This window comes from Danio rerio, chromosome 23 (assembly GCF_049306965.1).
Source record: "Danio rerio strain Tuebingen ecotype United States chromosome 23, GRCz12tu, whole genome shotgun sequence".
In the NCBI taxonomy this organism is placed as follows: Eukaryota; Metazoa; Chordata; class Actinopteri; order Cypriniformes; family Danionidae; genus Danio; species Danio rerio.
In genome coordinates this window covers 22452144-22468096 of record NC_133198.1, presented here as the reverse complement: position 1 = coordinate 22468096, position 15953 = coordinate 22452144, and the positions used below count along the sequence as shown (strand labels likewise).

Below are 15953 nucleotides of genomic sequence, written 5' to 3'. Positions count from 1 at the left end.
CTCCATTGTAAGCTTAAAGAAACAGTTCACTCATTTATTTTAACTCAGCAGCTTCATCTGATATTGTGTTCTTCCCTATTACGTTGTTGACGTAGCTGGTGCATTCCAATGTGTGTACTTATGCACTATTCCTTTACGTTTGAAAGTGTACACAGTGCAAGAAGTGGGTTCACAATCAAAACTTCAAACTGAAAAAATGACCCAGATGATGGACAGAAAATGTGTGAAATGTTGGATGCTTGATGCACTCAACAGTCTCAGGTGTAATTATGTATGTGTGTAATGAAGTTTATTACTAAATAACCTTATAATGTTGAGGATATAGTTTATAAGTACAAAGCAGGGGTTCTCAAACACACCTGCAAGGATGCTTCTGGAAAGCCTAGTAAGAGCTTGATTAACTAGAAGCGTGTCTGATTGGAGTTGGAGCTAAAATATGCAGGACACCAGACCTCCAGGACTGAGACTGAGAACACCAGATATAAAGTCTTGTTTCCATTGGTCAGTATGGTTCAGTACAGTACAGTACAGTAGTATGGTAATTCCATTTCCATTGTCAGAATTTGTGAATATTAACAAAATAGCGAACCACTATAATGCTACAGTGCCACTTTTTTGGTATACTGTCTAGCACAGTAGTCCAGAAAAATGTTAACCAAAAAGTTGGAGCTAGAGCCGTCACATTTCTGTGTGAATGATTTTGTTAGCTATATTGACCACCAGAAATACAGGTAAAAACAGGCAAAAGGTTTTAGCAGTATTTACAGGAAAAAGGGGACATTTTCTGTATATTAAACTTTTACCAACAGTAAAAAAGTGGGTATTTTTTGTATTTTAATAGTATACCTCCAGTAAAAAACTGTCAGGTTCTGTTTTTTTAATAGTATACCTACAGTAATAAAATAGACAGAATCTGTTTTTTTTTTGGTAAACCAGTTGAAAAATTGACAGATTCTGTTTTAACAGTATACCTATAATAATAATAGTTGGCGGTTCATTCCGCTGTGATGACTAACTTAAATAAAGACTAACCCGAAGGAAAATGAATAAATGAATGAATGAATTAATGAATGTATTAGCAGTAGAAAGACAACCCAGATTACAATTAACACCACTGAACTGCCCAAAGACCCAACATTAGACAAAGTAGTCTTAACACAAGTACCCAAATGGTCAGTGAGTTTCTGAAGCATGTCTTTCAATGACTATCCCATGAGGCTATCTGAGAGTATGTAACTGATATATTCACATACACGTTATATTTACAAGTTAGCTCTTGTCAGGGATTGTTTTAGGACTTTGCCTATGGGGAAATGACTAGGAAAAACAAACCACAGTAAACGGTCAAACTACTTGCTCTACAAACAAGTGTGTCTATGACCATACATAACAATTCTATAATAAAAAATAACAGCATCAAGCAACATAATGGGCTTTTTATGGTTAAAAACCAAAGGAAGTTAATGAGATTGGAAATCTTAAGCCAGTAAGTTCCCAGTGGCTGCGAAAAAATAAAGCCAATATAAAATGTACTTAGTGGTTGCAACATAACATATTCACTTATTCTATTTTAAATAAGTACATACTTAAAGGAGTATTTGAATTCGAACTGAGTCAAACTCATGTCATTCCTGTGGAAGTTTGTTTCTACCTTGCCAAAAAGGGAAATTGCACACACAACTCTGACACAGAATGATGAGTAATAAACTTGTACTTACAAGTTTACATCTCAAAATATGTATTTGTTGTTTTTTTTTATCAGTTTTCATCTAGCAGATCTGTTTTATTGTTTATATCGCCAAAAATGTATTGCAAACTTTTGATTTCACCAACCCTGGCTCATTCTAAATACATACCGCTATGTACATTTCGGGAGAACGCCAAATACGTCCCAGGAGCTAAATTATTTAGCAATTTTTGTGAGAGGGGTCTGGATGCAGACTTGGTGCAGCCTGAGCTGCATCCAATGCTTTTTAATGCGCTCACCTAACCCCAGCCCTAACCGTACCCCTCACAGTGACGACACTCTATTGAGTCCATTATGTCTGACATTGCATCGCTGACTGATGCAATCTCAGCTTGGATCATAAAGGCTGCATCCAGATCCTATTGGTTTTTGTTTTTCCCAAATCCACCAGAGGCCCCTGTGTATGCTTTTTGAGATCTCAAATTTCACTTGTGAGTGCCATTTGTGCCTGCTGGTCTTATGTAAATCCACCAGAGGCCACTGTTGAAAGACTGACTGAATGACTGACTGACTGACTTATCAACTGACTCACCCTCCTCCTTCCTTAAACCCAACCAATAGTGTTTTCAAAAGCACAGATTGACCCGCACATCCTCTTCCCTAAATCCAACCGACAGTTTTAAAAAGCAATCCAGAATTTTTTTTTACAAAACTAGCCTGATTTTTACCACGATTTCTGATTTTGTTCTCATTCTCACCCTTTTATTTACTTGTTTATTAAATTTTATGGCTTTAGTTTTTGCCTTACCTGCTTTCTGGAACCGTTCTTTGCTGGACTTAAACCCCGTTGTCGTGGTCAACTCCTCCTTGTGTCTCAAGTCCGCCGACTTACATGGTGCGCTAACTGGACAAACTGGTAACAGCGGAAAAGCAGTTCACATGGAGGTAAGCAGCCAGCTGGTAAGTGCAAAAAGGAACAGCTTCATATCGCCCCGTAGTATTTAGTAAATGCAGCTATATGTAGCTCTGACAACATAATTCCGTTCATCTCCAGAAATGTATATAGGGCAACGTTTTCAGACTGAGCACATGTTGGATTTTACAGTTCTGACAATAAAAAAAAGATTAAAAATTTAGATACATATTCCTGCTTACTTTTTTTATTATTCAGTCGTGGTAAAACGTGGTCACATTCTAAATCCTTAAAATGCAAGTTATGGCATAGAATGAATTGTTATTGTAAATATATTAAGATCATATGTTCAGGCCCATGCACATAAAAATTAACGACACAGTTTGTCATTGGTTGCTTTACACATCAGTCAAAGCCTGTGGCTTGTCCTTGGAGAAAAGAAAACTTTAATGGAATCCAGACCTTCTACCATCTGTTTGTAATATGGCAAAGTGCAACTAGCTGGAAAGTGACATTACACTGTTGACAATAGACTTTTTGCCAAAAAAATATTGCTATATATTGGTAATATGACAGTAATTTTATGACTTTATTTCTGCATAACATAAAATTATATTATATGGCTATTTCATAATATCACATTCTTTGAGTTCATATGACAGTGCTGAACTATTAAACATTGCTGGATTTTCCATATCTTAATGCTGTGTTAATGAATGCCATCAGAGTGGTCTCAGTGAGCCAAGTGGGTCATTTGCCCTTTGTCTTGAATGCGCTTACAGTGTGATTGATGAGCAGAGTGACAACTGTCACTCATCTTCACTGGGTAAGACAGACCTATTTTAATATAGCCTTCACACTAGCCTTAATGCAGTGAAATGCAGTGTAGGCAAACATTCACAATGCTTTGTGATGCATTCACTACAAGTACTGTACGCTGTAACATCTCCATTTGTGACTCAGTAAAAATGCAGACAATGTAAAAATAGTCTGCATTTGAGTATTAATTGTTCACAGTTAAGGGGGCTGTATGAAGCCATGTGGAGATGCCTAATCTAAATGTTATTGTGAACTGCCACCTCTGATTTGGAACAACCCAGGCGGTCTTGTCCTCAGACATGTTTTGTTTTGGTTTTGCTTACTTTGGGGAGTCATTTTCAGGGCAAGGACGTTTTAGTGGAACACAGCGACTGCAAATGAATCACATCCAGACTGTTCACACCCAGACAGACTAAGTAGGATCTTTCTGAAGGTAATTAAACTACAGGGCATCTAGCAGTGCCACATTAATCACACCACGTGTGTTGGATTGTAAACGCCCCATTAAAAAGACGTTTGAGAAATATCGCCCTCCTGTGGCATAAAGTGTTCATAACATTTGGTGATTGTTTTAGGTGATGATAGACTTTATTTAGATCAAGACTTCATACTCTGTTGTTTGGTGTCCGTATAACATACATCTCAACCATATAAAGCCTACTGTATCATATTTACCAACTTGAGTTCTAAGGCCTCAATTTTGTATTCACATTAAAATGACGTTGAGCAAAGTTAACATTTATCAACAAACCATAGCTGTATCTTGTTTATTTATTTTAGCAATTAAAAGGCAGTTTATAGTAGTTTAGTTTAGCTGTTTATATGTTGTGGTACAGTAACAGTTCATATAGGTCTATTTTTGTTGTGAAAACTTTGCAGATTTTTTATGATGCTGAAGCAACTTATCAAAACCTCGAGTTAAACAATATATATATATATATATTAATATAGAATGACAACTGTCATGAATGGGTGATTCTCACAAAAACTTAGTTTAAAAAAATTCAACCATGAATTTTTTTAATGTTTAAATTAACTTTTTGTTTTTGCAAATAATTGCAACAAAGTCTGGAGCATTTGTCAACATTGATTTAAAATCTATGCATATAATTTAGTACCTTTTTGAGCATAATTTTTAAAACAATAAAAAATCTCGTTACTGCAACAGTCTGCAAAATCAACTCAATAATCAATTAAAAAATCTAATCTACTCTGACATTTTTAAAAAAGGATTACAGTCATGTACAAATACTTGAGGTTCTGGAATAAAATTACACCTTACTAAATTGACAACACTTTTTAAAATAGATTTTGATAAAACCTGATGTATTTTCAAAATGATGTGGCTAACCTGAAAGAACATATTTGTAGATTATGCACATGCATTGAAAAGCAAACAGTTTAATTATAATTATTAATTGCAGAAGATGAGAACATCCGTCTTGGACACATAATTTTTCAGCTGTTTCACATTATCATTATACGTGAAAATTCTGTAAACTATTTGCTTTGTCATGTAAAATAATCTCTTAGAACAATTCATTTGTTTTTATGCTGAAATTTTCGTGCTAATATGTTAAAATTACAACATAACACACACTCAGACATACGTGAAGACGTTTCTGTAATGCTTGAATTTATTTAATATAATAAGTCGAAGACTAAAGCGAAGGAAAACTTTTTTAACAAAAACTTCATGGCATCGTCTCAAAATCCGAATCGCAGTGTTTACTCACCCTAATCTTGTTCCAAAAATTACATTTCCTCTGTGAAACACAAAAGGCACTGACAGCCTCAGCATTTACAGCACTTTCACTTGATCTTTCTTCTGTACAATGAAAGTGGAGAAGTGAACATTTGTATCACAGTGAACTGTATTTCTCGTCCTCAAAGCACTCCTGGCGTTCTCTGACAGCGTGCAAAGCACTTCCGACTGTGCATCCATGACGACCGACATGTTGACGGAAATACCGCAGGTGCAACAAACTTGTGTCATTTCGGAGCGAGAAGCTCAAAAGTACCGTTAGATGCACGGATGACCTGTCAGAGCTACGGTAAAAGGTAAATGCGAAGTCACGTAAAAAATCGTACCCTAACGTTAATTTGTTTAACGTTAAGCTTGTCCCTAAAATAAAACGTTGGTCTGGTTTTTTTAACCTTAATGTTATGTAATAGTTCCAGCAAAACGAACGACTGCGTTATAAACTTAGCAATAAATGTAATTTTTTTAAAATTTTTATTTCAGTCGTTGATATGCCGACTTCAGCCGAGGCATTAAAGTCCCAGGAGGTGGATGGTTTGAGGAGGTACAGTGTCCTGCCTCCTATTCCGACCATTCCGGTGCAAGATGGAGGGTCAGAGGCCCTTACCGAGAGCAGACGAGCCGTAAGGAGGAAACTCATGCGACACCGGAGGAGCAAACAACAGCAACAGCAGCTCCAAAATATGATGTAAGAACTTTGCTGTCGTATTTCATTTCTGTTAGCTTTTATTGGGTTTGTAGTTAATGAAGGATATTTTTGTTACAAAGTTTTTCCATTTTAAAAGCTGCTATTTTAAAATGTATATTCATCATGTATTAGGATCAAATTATACACTCTCGGTGAGATGAAACCAATCGAATGGTAGTGTGCAGGGGAGAGTGGAGCAGAATCACTTTGGTTTTGGCCAAATAATGAACAAAGTATTGGGGTTAGACAAACCATATTTTTTTTACCAGCAACACACCAGCATCTTTTACAAATGAGCATTGAAAGTATGAGAACCGGATCTATGGTTTCTGTGCAGTATTGCCAAAAGTGCCAGAAGTAAAAATGTTACTATTTACCTGTGCAGCTGGCAAGTTATAACAGACAGAGGGTTAGTTGTAACATGTGCTTACAAAGTCAGATTTTACACAATTAATTTAAATTCAGCTTACATTAAATAGTATATTTCCTCAATACTTAACTCAATTATTTTCTTCTACATAGCACAACATGGTTATTTATTTATCTATCATATAAACACGTTTGGATTAAAAAAATTTTTTTTTTGCATTATTGTCCATTTTTATACAATGCATTTATTTGAATAATGCAAAACTTTCTCCTGTGTTTCTCATCCAAATTTCGCCAAACTTTTAAAATAATTGGCAGGAAGATGTCTGCTGACACTGTGGTGAAAACCTCGGAAGCATGCATGGTTAACTCTGAGCAAATGCCTTAAAACTCCGTGTTGCCCTGCGCCCCCCTATACAGATTAAATATACAGTATTTATAATAGTTTCCATATTTCATGATTCATAGTTATTTTTCATTTTTATGCTTTCTGCATTAACTGCATTATCGGGCCTTGAGCTCTGCTCTGTCAACTTTTGATGTTAAAAAAATTACTTTTTGTATAGGATTTTTTTATATTTTGTAAAGTATTTGTATAGTAATTTACAAATCTGACAATATTTAACAGCAAAGTAATAAAATTGTCGGTAAGACTTTATTTTGATGGTCCCTATTGCACTTTCGGTTGCCTAAAAAATTGCATAGTAACTACATGCCAATTACTTCTCATTTGAGTATTAGCAAAGTCTCTTTAATGCAATTCAAAACATTACCACAATACACAAAACAAAAGTTGTAATTAACAGACTTTTGTTTACAGTGTATTATACAGTTACTTTCAAAGTGTTCCACTAATTGCAGTTCACTACATACTGCTACTGTTTATGATTGAAGATATTTACCTGAATATATTGTCATGTGATATCTGCAATTGTTTCAGAGTTGACAGGGCAATGCAAGCTTTCCTGCATGCCAAACAAGCAAGAACTGCCTCTCCTCCTTCTCCTGAACCACAACTTCCCTCAACAGTAAAAAAACCTCTTTACTTGATCATACTTATAACACACTATATAACTGTAAATAATATCTTATCTATGCATTTCTTAATAATGTACTCTATGTTTGTTTTCTAGATGATCAGTGAGGAGAAAAAACAATATGTATGTTATTTTTACATCATAATTAACTTTTATAATGTAAAACCTGGTGGATCTTTTCATTCATTGCCTTTTATACTTTCTCTCCACATTCTCGTTTCAGATGAATTACTTATTTATGAAAGAATGTGTAGAGCAAAGTCCTGTGGCTCCCTTTCAGCAACAGTGGCTGGATGCCATGTTGGGCCGTGTGTCCCTTCAGCTTCGCCAGGGGCCCGGCAGAAATGAGTTACTTGAAGACATATGCAAGGAAGTCAGCGAGAGTTATCTCAAAGTCATGATCAAGTACAGAGGTGAGTTTAGACACTGCTTTGAAATATAGTCACAACAAAATTATTTATTTTATTATTATGTTGCCATATGCGCTTACGTATAACATATAACAACATATAGCCAGGGTTTTTTCTGGCCTGAACATGAGGAGGTGATATCCCGATCATGAAATATTTGCTACTTGAAACAACATTTTTCATGATTTTTATCATCTTATCAAGTATCAACTATTAAAAACATCTTATTTGAAAAAGATAACATTAAATGTAAGTAAATACATGAGCAGTGCTTGAGCATCACTTGGAGTCTGTCTGCCTGCCTAATTTTTGTCAAAAGTCAGAGGTGCACTCAAAAGAATTATCTGCTAAATTGTTGCAAACAATTTAGATGGGTTGAATTTATACAAACAAATTAATTTTAGTAATTTTCAACTTAATTTGTTTGTTTAAGTTTAGCCAAAATAAATTGTTTGCATCCTTTATAATTTAGTAAATCCAAGGAATCATGTTTTAATATATATTTTTTTTCTGTGTGGTACAAAATTTGATGGAATTAGTCAACTTGTAATTATCTATGCAGGAAACCCTGCACAACACTCTATAGGTAGACTATAAGGCTGTATTTGTGTATAAAAGAATGCAGATGTGGACAGGACTAAGCCGAAGGAAAATGAATGAATGATTGTTTCATACAAATCTGTAATTCCCAAATATAATACTGAAAACCATAACTGGCTATTATTCTTTCTCTAATGTCCTGTGTACACTGTATGTCTTTTCAAAATAGATACATACAGATATATAACTGCATGTACAACAAAATATATAATCAACTCATCTCTAAATTGTAAGGCAACTTGCTGCAGTCAATTTACTTGCTGACTCAATTTAAGTCGAATAAACTCAAAAATGTCCTGAATCCGGTTGCCTTGAAATTTTGAGTCAACTTTTTTTTCTTTATTACCGTGCTAATGTTGTTAATCTTTTTTCTAGTAAGCACTATACTGAAAAATCCACAGTCAGCTGACACAGCTTCTCAAGATTGGAAGGGATCTGCTGAGTAAGTGTGTAGATTCATACAAAAAAGGAAAATGTAAATATTCTAGCAACATTTAGCATAATAATTTGAAAAAGGCTGAACTATAATTGTGTATTTGGCAACCAGTGAAATACTTACAATCTTGCTTTTGCTTTAGCAGAATTCTAGACTTCTCCTGTCCATGGCATGACAGCTTTGTGCAGAGTCGAAGAGAGATACAGAAGAATCTACACATACTGCATCCGGCCATGAAGAGTGTCCTTGATATTTGTTACAGCACATTCTCACACCTGCTCCTTATTGATCTGTCAGACTGCAGGTACTGCTGTGCCGTTTCATAATGATGTTATTAATCTGGAGTCATTTACTGATCACATGCTGCATATTTAGTCACTGGATTAAAGACAAATAAATATTTCCAAGATAAAAAAGGAGAAATATTCTTAAATCTAATTCAAAACACAGGTCAAGTGACTTTTTTATTTATTCATTAATTTTCTTTTCGACTTAGTCCCCTTATAAATCAGGGGTCGCCACACGAAATGAACTGCTGACTTATCCAGCATATGTTTTATGCAGCGGATGCCTTTTCAGCTGCAACCCATCACTGGGAAACATCCATACACAATTATTTACACACATACACTATGGACAATTTAGCCTACCCAATTCACCTGAATAGATGATGCACACTTACAAATTAAGGAAAATTAAACAAGTTCAGTTCCATCACATCTACGATTTTAATGAATATTGCGTGAAAAATAATTAAATTGGTTCTTCTTGTCAAGATTGCACATGTACTGTATATAATCTTTGAGTTCAAACTTTGTGTAAAGGATTTACACTGCAGGGGTGCGGATCAAAATGCAGGTTTATTGAGCAAGCAACCATCACAATCAAGAGCAAAAAGATGTATGTAGACAAATCCAGAGTCATAGTCGAATACACAGGCATATGGTCAAAAGGCAGGCAGCAGACAGAAATAAACAAACAAAACAAAGCAATGGTCAAAGGCAAGGCAAGCGCGTCATAATGTTCACAATTCAGTTCAACAAGACTCAGCACTAATGCGTCTGTGTGTGCTGTTTAAATAGTCCTTGTAACCAGTCTTTAAACAGGTCCTAGCTGTGTGAGTGTAATCAATCATGATCTGGAACAGGTTTGTGTGTGTGTGATGCATGACTGGATCTGTAGTCCGTGTAGCAGCGGATTTGTAGTTCTTTAGCAATATGTGTTTTTACCAGCGCTGGTTAGATCAGTTAGATCGCTGGTGATTGTGACAATGAGGGTCTCCTGCTTTATGGTTTTCTTGTTACATAGCAGTAAAGTGTGTTCTTGTATGATTTTATTTGGTAGATAAAAGTTAATAAACAGTAATAAAATAAAATAATAAAATCTTACTGTATTTTACTTACTGTAACTAATAATAATGATGTACTAATTAAACTGCTTAAACATACTATAGTCTTCTAACAGCATTCACACCACATTTCAGCTTTTTGTTTATTTAACAAGTATATTGCCTGTATGATTTGTCATTTGAATGTGCAAACATTGTTCAGTCAAGCTGAAATTATTCATACCCCTGAATTTAATTTTTTATTTATTTATTTATTTATTTTTTTACCAGAAATGAAACAGGCTTTTCCCAAAAGATTATAAAACGATGTACAAGAGGCATCATTATGAAGAAAAAAAATATTTATCGGTTTTTATTTACATTCAAACAAAAACTTTAAGTCAGAATTTGTTAGGTTTATGAATAATTTTGGGTTTGACTTTGTATTACAAAATCTGTTGTAAAGGTCTACAGGGCCTGTGGACTGTGAGAGTCTGAAGAACAAAGTGGCTGTGGAATGTGAAAGAGTCGAGGAGAGACTGATGAAAGCCTGGTTCCCCAAGATCATTCATCTGCTCACCAGCAAAGACACTCTGCAGAAAGTCAAACCCAAAAAACTTGACTCCTTTTACAACTGCGCCTCAACACTTATATCAAATCAGGTGAGGTGATATTTTTCTTTTATGCAGTTTAATATCTGCTAGCATTTTAATTGGTGTATTTGTTGTCGATTTTGTTCACCCCTTGTTTTCTTTCAGCTGAAGGCTCTAGTTGAAAAAAGCGTGACAGCATTTGTGAGCTTGTTCGATCCTCTTAACATCAACAAACTCCCTCTGTTCAAGATGGACTTGATATTTGATGATGAGAAGATGGACTTTTATCCTAATTTTCATGATCTAGAGCTGGCTGTGCTTGAAATTGCTAACCTGATTAGCAATACTATGCAGGTTGGGAGTTGCACTTAGTTATTTTGAATTGCTATTTGACTATTAAGATCTTATGTTTTTGATGTAATAAATCCTGCCTAAATCCACAGAAAGTGCAGACGATCCAGTCATGGCTTGCAGAGGGCAGCATTTCTGTAATAGATGCCAAACTCTCAGATCATGTTCAGGTATGGGCTCAGACCACTCTTAGGAATGCTGTAAGGATGAACTTAGAAGGACCTGCCAAACACTTCCAGAGCTATGGTGAGGAAGCAAAACATCCTGGCAATACCTCAGCAGCCACATTGCAATTCACTGATACCACACACTGTAGAATACCAATGTGTTTCCTGAATCTGTTATTCTTCTAATTCATATACAAAACTTTTTTCATGGATGTTATTCAGTTGACAGGTATGACTGGTTAGTCAATGGGACGGCACAGGCTCAAGTGGACAAATTAATGGAAGAAGAGCATTCTTTTGATGAGCACACAAAGGTCTGCTTAGATTTTATTCAAGATATTAAAACTGTTATCTGTTTTGGTGACCAAAGCTTCAGTTAATCAAAAATACAGTAAAAAGCAGTAATATATTAATTGATTGATACATTTTATGAATTAATTCAGTCATTTAGAGTCACATGTTCCTTCGGAAATCATTATAATACACTGATTTGGTGTTTAGGGAACATTTATTATTGTCGATGTTAAAATCAGTGTTGAAGCTTTAATTTTTTTTCTAGAAAACATTCTTTTCGTCTGCATAAAAAAGTTCAAAGAACCACATTTATTTAAAATATAATGACAAAGTAAAATTCTTATTATGTATTAGTTTCATTTTTAAAAATATTAACTAAAACCTTTTGAACTATAATGTATTTTAGTTAGAATCTGTTTAACATTACATGTCTGTGTTGTATTTTAAATGACTGCACGTCAGCAAGTAGAATGGTTTCGGGCATTGTCAAAAGAGATCTCCAGCCTTCCCTCTTTGATCCATTTTGACATGGTGCGACTGGACTGTGAGGAGCTCAAGCAAGGTCTTGCAAAGAAAGCGAACGCCCTTTCCAAAATCATCGTGGGGAAACTTGTCAGCTCTCACCATCAATGCAGTCTTCAGTAAGATCTGTTCTACAGTTGTTTCGCCAATTTCTTAGTTATAGTTCACCCCAAAATGAACATTCTTTTTAAAAATGTATTTATGTATTGCATTTTTTATACAAACATTCTTTGGCAGCAGCATTGACTTAAATAAAAAGGAAAATAATAATATTAATAGGTAAAAGATAAAAGAAAGAAAGAAAATGGGACTTGTACTGCATTTTCAAATACTACCATTCGGAATAAGTCAATGGGCTCTATTTTAATGATCTACGTGCAAAGTCTAAAGTAGCGGTAGTGGTTTTTATATTTATGTAGAAAATATGTCCTATATATTACATTTTTCATATGTAAAGATATTTGTGTATTGCTGCACATCCTGTGTGTATTAAGCAATGTGTTCGCATTTTGGACCCGCATAAGCATATAACTAACATGATCTGTACTGGACATAAGACCAGCGTTCAATTGGTCAGTGGCACAGTCTATTTCAGTTCCTCAAAATAGCAACATGCCAATAATGCGCCTTATCGCACCTCCTTTTTAGACCAGAACATCCATGAGTGTTATGTGAAATGGATTTGCTATTTAAAAAAATTTGGCGCAAAACGTGAAAATTAGAGTTGCGCTGGTCTGAAAATAGCAACAATTCATGCCAAACAGGTCTTACGCCTTATTGTGCTGGGTGTATGATAGGGCTCAATGTGTAAAAATACATAGTAACAGATGACTATCTTTGTATAAAATGTCTTATTTCAGTTAAAGTTGGTCAGTCATAAATCATTCTGTAAATAGATTCAAGATTTGTATCCACTGGGCCATTGTTGGAGGTTGTGGTTTCATCCAATCAACTATTATTACTCTGGCTTTTATTACATGTATTACATGTAAAAAAGGGAATAAAATCCAAGTCTGTATGGCGAATTTTCATAATCTCAGCTTTTACCCCTTGCCAAAATCTAAATATTTCTGGACACTTACCTTCCTACATTCTCACACTTCCTCAAAATTAATTATCTGCCATCGTCTATTTACCTTTAAATCTTCCAAAACAATTGTGACATTTTCAGGTGAAGTATAATTTCCTGTTAAATCTGTGGTGTAAATACTTTATGTGCAGCTTAGCGATGGCGTGTTTTTGTTTTTTAGGATTTGTGAAGAGTTTGAGGCCATCAGAGACAGAGCTTTGAAAGTCCCTGAAACGACAGAGGAAATGATGGAAATGATTACTTACATTAATCAGGTGAAAACCAAAGGAATAGAGGAGCTCAACAATAGGATAATGGTAAGCATTTCACAGCTGGCTACTTTTTACATTGCGAATAACAGTTCAGATTTGTAACTTTCAAACCGACTTTTTCTAGGAAGCACAACAAAGGATGAATTATTTGATGGATGTCCATATTTTTAATGAGGAGCACCTTGATCTGAACACCACAGTACTGCTCTGGCCACAAAACATAAACCCGATCTTCGATCAAAGTGATGAGGTGATGTTTTTTTTTACAAAGATATGTAGCGTTGAATTTTCAATAAGACCTAATTTAAGAGCACTTACACACTCTGTTGCAATAGGTGATGGATGAAGCCAAGCTAAAGGGTCAAAATGATCTTTCTGGTCGAAGAGAAAAGCTGCTGCTGGAACTCGACAAAGTAGGCCGCAGGATGGAGGAATTTGCTGAGTGCTCTGAACTCGATATGATTCAACAGGTACATTACAACTAAAATCTTCCAGTTAAATTTTCATTTGGCATACAAATCATCAGTAATGTCGATTCCATATTATTTTCATAGTCATTTGCGTACACTACATTTACGTTTAATTATTAGGCAGATTCTTTTATCTAGAGCAACTTACAAATGAGGACAACAGACATAATCAAAGCAACAAAAGAACATGTAAACACTGCGACAAATCCCAGTTAGTCTAATGCAGTACACAAAGTATATACAGTTGAAGTCAGAATTAATCACCCACCCTTTGAATTGAATTTAAGCTGTATAGAAGTGTCTTGAAAAATATCTAGTAAAATATAGTTAACTGTCACCATGACAGAGATAAAAGAAATCAGTTATTAGAAGTAAGTTATTGAAACTATTATGTTTAGAAATGGGCGACGTAGTGGCGCAGTAGGTAGTGCTGTCGCCTCACAGCAAGAAGGTCGCTGGTTTGATCCTCAGTTCAGTTGGTGCTTCTGTGTGGAGTTTGCATGGTCTCCCTGTGTTCGCGTGGGTTTCCTCCAGGTGCTGCGGTTTGCCCCACATTACAAAGACATGCGATACAGGTGAATTTGGTAGGCTAAATTGCAGTAGTGTAGGAGTGTGTGTGTGAATGTGTACGTGGATGTTTCCCGGGGATGGGTTGCAGCTGAAAGGGCATCCGCTGCGTAAAAATGTGCTGGATAAGTTGGCGGTCTATTCCGCTGTGCCGACTCCGGATTATTGAAGGGACTTAGCTGACAAAAATGAATGTTTAGAAATGTGTTGAATAAATCTTCTCTTCGTTAAACAGAAATTGGGAAAAAAGTAAACGGGGGCTAATAATTCTGACTTCAACTGTAGGTAAGAGAATTCTAGTATTAGAAAGTAAAAGATTATTTTTGTTTCTTCAAGATAGAAAAGAAAGAAGAATTAAAAGTGTTAGCAGTTTTCGAATGTCAGAGCATTTTTGTAAACAAAGAAAAAAAATCTATACAACAGAGAGTTTTAGTGTTAAATAGCCAGACCATTTATTAAATAGATATCTGTCAGGCAGAATACCTGCATTTTTTAAATAATTTTTGAAACTTGTCATAATAAATCACTGTAAATTTTTGGTTCAAGTCTTCTTTTTGTTTTATGAAATAAGTAAATAAATAGCTGGTAGGACTTGCAAATGATAGAAAGGTATGGCTAAAATATTTATTCGATCCAGATTATTGGATTTCACAAAGACACTTTGTGATGATTTATAATGTGATTATTTTCTTTTTTATAATGTGGTTCTCTCTTTTTTTTTCTTTTTTTTTATCTAGTATGCCGCTGATGTGAGAACAGTTCTGAAAAGACTTCAGGATATTGAAGAATCAATAGACTTTATCAACAAAGAAGAAGCCCTGTACCAATGGGAGAAAACCTCATACCCAGAGGTGGAGGTGATCAAGGAAAGCATTGAGCCTTATCAGAAGCTCTTCACCTTGGTTCTGAAATGGCAACGTACAAGAAAGAAGTTTGTAGAGACCTTATATCTTTATTATTTATTTTTATTTTTCTCAAAAATCTTGATTTATTTGACAAAGAATGATATCTTGCTCCATAGATGGATGGACGGCTCTTTCTTGGATTTGAACGGTGAGAGTATAGAGCTGGAGGTTGAGGAGTATGTTAGAGAGATGTACAAGATGCTGAAGTTCTTCCAGCAGAAACAGAAGAAGGCAGAGCTAAAGAAGGAGAAAACAGCAGGACTAAAGAAGAAGACCAAGGAGGATCAGGAAGATGACAAAAAGGAGAGTGCCACCATTCTCATTTGTTCCAGTGTTGTGAAGCAGGTTAAAGAATTCAAGGTAGTTTTTTTAATTCACAAAATTCAACAACATTTACTCCCCCTCAGGGAATTACATGAAAACAAATCATAAACATTTCAGTTTTAGGATGAATCGTCCCATTAAAATAATGATTTATATTCTCAGGAGTACATTCCACTGGTGTCCATATTGTGTAATCCTGGCATTAGACCACGGCACTGGGAGCAAATGTCAGAAATTGCAGGTCAGGACTTGACGCCTGATTCTGGCAGCACTCTGCGCAAAATCCTCAAACAGAATCTCACTCCGTACCTGGAACTTTTCGAGGGCATCAGTGCAGGAGCCAGCAAAGTAATAATGCTGTCAATCCACTG

General features: G+C 35.4%; 1 protein-coding gene across 2 annotated transcripts in view; it reads left to right on the top strand.

The window, feature by feature from the left end:
* Window positions 1-5374: 5374 nt before the first annotated feature.
* The window catches only part of dnah12 (dynein, axonemal, heavy chain 12), a 52602-nt gene continuing 42023 nt past the window's right edge, over window positions 5375-15953 (top strand). Inside the window, exons 1-18 of one of the 2 annotated variants that reach the window (XM_021469932.2) lie at window positions 5375-5480; window positions 5665-5869; window positions 7179-7266; window positions 7372-7398; window positions 7499-7688; window positions 8661-8727; window positions 8867-9025; window positions 10515-10710; window positions 10807-10995; window positions 11085-11238; window positions 11382-11473; window positions 11916-12094; window positions 13226-13361; window positions 13441-13566; window positions 13652-13786; window positions 15091-15284; window positions 15375-15618; window positions 15745-15930. In XM_021469932.2, coding sequence (XP_021325607.1) covers window positions 5673-5869; window positions 7179-7266; window positions 7372-7398; window positions 7499-7688; window positions 8661-8727; window positions 8867-9025; window positions 10515-10710; window positions 10807-10995; window positions 11085-11238; window positions 11382-11473; window positions 11916-12094; window positions 13226-13361; window positions 13441-13566; window positions 13652-13786; window positions 15091-15284; window positions 15375-15618; window positions 15745-15930 — 2559 coding nt within the window. In that variant the 5' untranslated portion in view covers window positions 5375-5480; window positions 5665-5672. Of the gene's footprint in view, window positions 5481-5664; window positions 5870-7178; window positions 7267-7371; window positions 7399-7498; window positions 7689-8660; window positions 8728-8863; window positions 9026-10514; window positions 10711-10806; window positions 10996-11084; window positions 11239-11381; window positions 11474-11915; window positions 12095-13225; window positions 13362-13440; window positions 13567-13651; window positions 13787-15090; window positions 15285-15374; window positions 15619-15744; window positions 15931-15953 lie in introns of both variants that reach the window. The other variant, XM_073938802.1, reaches the window with a different exon arrangement.